Source organism: Nestor notabilis, unplaced genomic scaffold (assembly GCF_000696875.1).
Source record: "Nestor notabilis isolate BGI_N333 unplaced genomic scaffold, ASM69687v1 scaffold22482, whole genome shotgun sequence".
Taxonomy (NCBI): Eukaryota; Metazoa; Chordata; class Aves; order Psittaciformes; family Psittacidae; genus Nestor; species Nestor notabilis.
The window spans coordinates 1-5,819 of record NW_009918183.1 but is presented as its reverse complement, the minus strand read 5'-3'; the positions used below and the strand labels follow the sequence as shown (position 1 = coordinate 5,819).

General features: G+C 57.4%; 1 protein-coding gene across 1 annotated transcript in view; it reads right to left on the bottom strand.

Annotated features, from left to right (window-relative positions):
* The window catches only part of HGS (hepatocyte growth factor-regulated tyrosine kinase substrate), a gene marked incomplete at both ends in the record, with an annotated part of 7,498 nt that extends 1,682 nt beyond the window's left edge, over positions 1-5,816 (bottom strand). The window contains 12 exons of the mRNA XM_010009595.1: positions 60-307; positions 391-429; positions 747-842; positions 1,158-1,256; positions 1,339-1,417; positions 1,629-1,753; positions 1,973-2,041; positions 2,504-2,556; positions 2,946-3,069; positions 4,823-4,915; positions 5,320-5,395; positions 5,755-5,816. Coding sequence (XP_010007897.1) covers positions 60-307; positions 391-429; positions 747-842; positions 1,158-1,256; positions 1,339-1,417; positions 1,629-1,753; positions 1,973-2,041; positions 2,504-2,556; positions 2,946-3,069; positions 4,823-4,915; positions 5,320-5,395; positions 5,755-5,816 — 1,163 coding nt within the window. The remainder of the gene's footprint in view (positions 1-59; positions 308-390; positions 430-746; positions 843-1,157; positions 1,257-1,338; positions 1,418-1,628; positions 1,754-1,972; positions 2,042-2,503; positions 2,557-2,945; positions 3,070-4,822; positions 4,916-5,319; positions 5,396-5,754) is intronic.
* Between the last annotated feature and the right edge of the window lie 3 nt (positions 5,817-5,819).

The window sequence follows — 5,819 nt, the reverse complement described above, 5'->3', positions numbered from 1 at the left end:
CGCCATTCTGGTACTGCTGCTGGAAGGACAGGGCAGCCCCTCAGCTCTCCGGTGCTGACAGACAGCAGCAAGCCTGCAGCGCCCCGTCACCGGGCTGCACCAAGGAGCCGGGTGCTCCTTGCCCCTCAGGGGCTGCCCGGCACACGTCCAGGCCCCCTCCTACCTCCACGACACCGAGCGGGGCAGGATGGGCCTCCCCAGGCTGGGCAGCCGGCTCCGCGACAGACAGGGGTGCTGATGGAGTGGGGCTCTTGCGAACCTCCTCTTGCTTCTTCTCCCAGTAGTTGCGGTTCAGGTACCGAGCCAGCTGCCATGGAGAGAAGGAAGATCAGCATCGTGCTCCACGGGGAGTGAGCCTGTGCCATGGAGTGGTAGCACCTGGCTCCTTACCTCCGGGTCAAAATCCTCAGCCAAGGGAGCAGAGGAATTCTGGAAACAGACAAACAGGGAAACGTGGTTCAGAGAAACAGCAGACTTTCAGCTCCCACATAATGTCCTGCTCAGACTTGGCCAGGGGCAACCCAGTGCTGAGCACCAGCAAGAGCCTGGAAGGGGTCAGCCACCTCCTCCTGTGTGAGTGCAGACCTTGCTGACAACACAGCAGTGCTGTGAAAGAGCGAGGGGCTGAACAGGGCAAATCTCTTCTGTCAGAGCAGGGACTCAGCCTCACACAAACAGGGCAGACTCAGGACAGGGACGCAGCCCGTGTCCACCTGAATCACGTTCAGGGGCTGCCAAGAACATACCACGGGCGGGGAGTAGAGCGTGCTGACCGGGGGAGCCGAGGACGTGACAGGAGCGGGCTCAGCCTTCGGGTACATGGAATAGGTTGTTTTCTGCCTCTGCAAAACAGCAAAACCAGACAACTTGGGGCCTGCCCAGGCTCTGGTCAGCAGCAGACAGGGCACAGCAGGGGGGTGAGTTCCAGGCATGACAGACCCAGCCTCACACTCTGCACAGTTCCCACAGGCCAGTGTGTCCCTGGGCTTGCAGCTTGGGCACAGCTTGCTTCCAGGATTTGGGACTACAGCACACGCCTGGCTCCACTGTCACTCCCTCATTCCGCAGGCCCTGTGACTCACTCACACCAGACGTGCCCAGGATGTTACTGCACACTGGGAGATGCCCAGCCCATCACCCCCCAGCAGGGCACAAACCATTCTCTCCTTCTCCTCGGCCTCTGACTGAGACAAGGCAATAGCGAGCTGCAGCTCCTCCTCCTCTTGCAGCGCTGTCTCATCACGCTTTGGAGGCAGCTGTGAGCAGGACGAAGAGCTGGTCAGTAACGGGACACCAAACAGGTCAGGATCACTACAGCACCCATAGGCAGCCACTCACCTGGGACTGCTGAGAGAGGGGACTGGTCAGGTACTCGGGGGGCAGCTCAGAGGTGGCAGCAGCTTTACCCTCAGCTTTCCTGTAGTCAGAAGGAGGTGACAGTGCAGGCTGAATGCTCCTTCCTCTGCACCAGAGCCCCAGCACTGCATAGCACTGCAGCTGAAACCCCCATTCCCAGGAGGACGGGAACCCAGTCCAGTATGGGGAACCCTCACTCTGCTCTGCTCAAAGCTTCCCCCTCACAGGCCCAGCTGCTGCAGGCAAAGAAACACACCACAAAGGGTACTGACTTGTTGAGATGCTCGTAGCAGGGCTCGCAGACCCTCACTTCCTTCTCAATCCCGAACTTTGGGATGGTGGAATACTTGGAAGAGCACTTCCCACAGAAGATCTGACCACAGGCCCTGCAATGATGCTGCAGAGGATGGGAGACGACAGTGTGGCCGCCACACCCCCCTCCACCAGCCACACACTCCTTCACCAGACACCACCACTCAGGCACTCTTGGCGTTTCCCCGTCAGCAGCCAGGGAACACAGCCCAGCCCCAGCAGTTCCCGCAGGCTCAGGGAGTCCTGCACGTCCCTGGGGGCTGTGCAGGACCAGGGAACCTGGCGGGGTAGGAGCAGCACCCACCTTCCGTGTCACAACCCCAAACTGCACTCGACATCGGTGGCACTCCTCAGCATCCACCCAGTCCGGAGCCTGGCCGGGATAAGGAGAATTGGGTCAGGAGGGGCAAGAGCCTCAAGGAGGGCATCTCCACAGAGCCGCTCAGGAGCTCCTATAGCTAACCAAGGTGCTCTCATGAACAGGGGGGACTGGAAGCATTTGCAGCTCAACAGGAATTACTGATCCCGACGTTATCCCCTCTCATGTTCCTAGAGACTGGGATGCTTTGGGCAGCAGTGCTGCGGGGAGCCACTGAGCAGGGCAAGATGAGAGCAGACCAGCTCCCTGTCCTGGTCACTCTCCCCTCCGTCAGGAATTTCTAGGTTAAACCAGGAGCCCAGAACTGCCCGTGTGGCACCAGGAGCTCTGTGCCCCCAGGCTGGGCTCTAACCTGCACGGAACGGAGAAATGCAGGAGCTGAAGGTTCAGTAGAAGGGGACAGGACAGTGAGGTCTGTCCCACAGCACCAACTCCCTCCCCAGCAGCACAACTCACCCGTTCTGCTGCGAACATGGCATCGCTCTCCTTGAACTCCGGGAATACGTGACCTGGGGGGAGGAGAGCGGGAGCATGGACCTGTCCTGCAAGCACTGAGGAAAGCCTGGGAGGATGGAGCCAGCCCACTGCAGAGCCCTTCCCAGAGGACACCCTGACTTCAGGCCAGTTTCCTGAAGCACACTCGCAGCACCTCATTGCCAACCCTCAGCTGCCAGCTGGGCTGATCCAGGGGCAATGGGGCTGTTCTCTCCCTGCAGTGGGATTCAGTCACTTCAAGAGGTTCATTTAGTACCAGGACACCAAGAAAAACCTCAGTATTGCAAATCCAGACTTTGCTAACAGCAGGCAGGGTCCTGACAGCCCTTCCTTCTCCTGCAAAGCTCCAGAGCAGAAGCTGCTTCGCCAGTTGTGCACCCACCTTTGCCCACAGAGTCCTCACCTTCAACCTTCATTATCTGATAGGTGTCCTGCACCACCTTGTACTTGGGCTCATTGCGGAAGGCGTGAGCCCAGGCCTGGATAAGGTACAGGATCTTACTGCGGACACTGGTCTCCACTTGCCTCTGCAGAAAGGGAGGAGAAAACAAATCTGAGAAAAAGACCCTGAAACCTGAAGGCTGGTGTGAATCTGCTGGAAGAGAAGCCAGAAATACCAGTCAGATAGTTCAGAGACACTTTAGAGTACTTGTGCAAGGTGAAAGCTGTCAGGAAACTGCAGTAAGGACAATTCACAGCAAGGACTGTCTGCTCCTTCAGCACAAACGTGAACACATCCTCAGAGCAGCGTGGACCAAACCTGACAAGGGGTTAGGATGCTTTCAGAAAACACCCACAGAGCCCGGTGCGAGCTCTGCCCTGCCCAGCAGCTCTGCTCAGCTCCCACAGGAGCTGCTTGTCCTGCACTCAGAACACTGCGGCACCTACAGCCACAGAGCTGGGCAGAGAAACAGCGAGTGCCTCACCCAGCACTGCCGGGGCTCCAGGAGCTGGCTCTGGAGGGTGCTGGTGCTGGGCTGTCAGCACCTCCAGCCCCGAGGCTGCTGCCCGGGAGCAGGAGAGGCAGGAAGGATCAGCCGGGCAGCTGCCCTTTGGAGGCTGTGTCACAGTTGAGCTTGGCAAGCCTGTTCCTGCCCCAGCCTCGAGAGCAGCCTGTCATCAGCTGCCCGAGTGACCACATGTCCACATGACCGGCTGCTCCAGAGGCAGAGGAGCACTGTCCAGCTCTGGTTTCAGCTCAGCCCACACACAGTGACTTACTGACCATTCCAAAAATCCTGCATTCCACACGTGTCACAGCCCTCAACCTCCTCAAAGCTGAGACCATTTTACCAGCACCGGGCATTCACAAGCAGCAGAATGTAGGAGGAGGATGGGTCTGCAGCAATTATGGAACTACAGAGGCAGAGAAGGAGTGCAGAGAATCACAGACCCTCTTGATCTGACCTCCTCAGCACCTGGAGTGGCTGCTCTACTACCCCTGGCCATCACATTGCATCACTGTTCCTGGCTCAGCAGATTCTGCACGGAGACTGAGCCAGCCCAAGCAGAAAGGTGACAGGAGACGCCCTGGTACCGTGCGCGAGGTGACGGGACCTGCACAGCTCATTCACCAGGTATCTGGATCATCCAGTCGCCTGTTTCTGGTGAAGACAGAGGCTGTAGGGAAGGAATAGCTACGCCTCGCCTGGGCATTGCACTCTGGGCTGGGAGCAGGAGACAGGAGTCCCCAGTTCCACTCCACCTGTGGAAGTCTCCACTCCAGGGACACACAAAGCTCCTGCAGGCATCATGTTATATCAAACTGGCAAGTGACAGCTTGTGCCCACAGCCTGTCAGTGAAAACAGCCAGGTTTACATGCCACAAAGCTCCTCAAATGATTCCACAGGCCAGTGGGACAGCCCCAGTAAAGAGGAAGCTTCTGCCAGCTCTCCCCTTGGTCTTTACCCCCCTGTGTGCCTCACGCTGCACTGTGAAGGGAACTGCTCAAGTCCTCACTGAACTGCCAGAACATGCCCTGGTTCCTTTGCTGCCTCCAGCCAAGCAAAGCGTTGCACCTACCACAAAAGGGCCGAGGCCTTTGCAGCATGTTCCTCCCCGCTCACACTGCAGCCAGACACCACCTGTGCTCTCACAACATCACCTCTCCTGAGCTCCCTACACACCACACCATGATTTGCCCCTTTCTGACACACATTTCCAGACAGTTTCCCTTCTGTTCCTTACACAACAGGAACAGAAACGAGGACACACACGCATCTGCTACTGCTGCTTTTCCAACCTCATTCCAAAACAACAGTAAACCAGGATGTATTTACCTTGAGTATTTCTTTCAGTTCCTCCATAGTCTGTTTATTGGCCACCTCGTCATGGACTGTTTGGCCGCAGTTTTTAACCACTGATTCCATGACCTGCAGGCGCAGAGGACAGTATTAGCCAGACACGTTCTTCCCTCCCTTCAGCCTGTGAGGAATCCCAGCACACGGAAACACAGCACCACGTGAGCAATGGGTTACACTGGGGCTGCATGAGTAAAGCCGCACTGGGGCCTGAGCTCCCCTTCACCTTCACAGGGGCCTCTGCACTGCTGCTGTGTAGAGACAGACCTCAGGGAGGGCGGCTCAAGTCCCATTTTGCCTGTTCCTAAAGCTGAGATGGGATTAAAGAAGGAAAACCTTGTGCTGATCAGTCACAGAACCCCTGTGCTAGAGTTGGGAGGAGGCTCCAAGCTGCAGCCTGATGCTCGGTGCAGCACAGAAGGCTTGGGAAAGCCGAGATGTTCCCTGGCCAGTGCTATGGTTCGGACTGACGTTACCTCCAGCGCGTAGAGAGCCACGTGGGGATTTTTGTCATTGACTTTCTTCTTGATTGCGTTGACGGCATATTTTGCTCTGGGTAAAGAAAGAGAGAACGTGTCCTCAGGGAATGAGGAATCCCAGGGGAGATTCCACCTGCTGCTGGTAACCTGCCAACCCCCACCCAAACAAGAGTCTATATATGCTTAGAATCACAGAATGGTCAGGGTTGGAAGAGACCTTAAGATCATCCAGTTCCAGCCTGCTTCCCCCAGGGCAAGCTGGGAGGAGAAGGAGTAAGCATACTCGAGCCCGAGTTTCTCTGAGGGTTTCAGGCCAGAGGTGACCGGCACCTCCTGAGCCTGGGAGGACGTCAACAGGTCAGGGTGGGTGCGATGCAGGCCAGGGTGGGTGCGCTGTGCTGTGAGGGGGTGACGGGGCCAGGGAACACTTACTGGGTGTCTCCCTGCCGGATCATGTCGCAGATCTGCAGGATGGATTCCCAGTCCGTCTCCAGCAG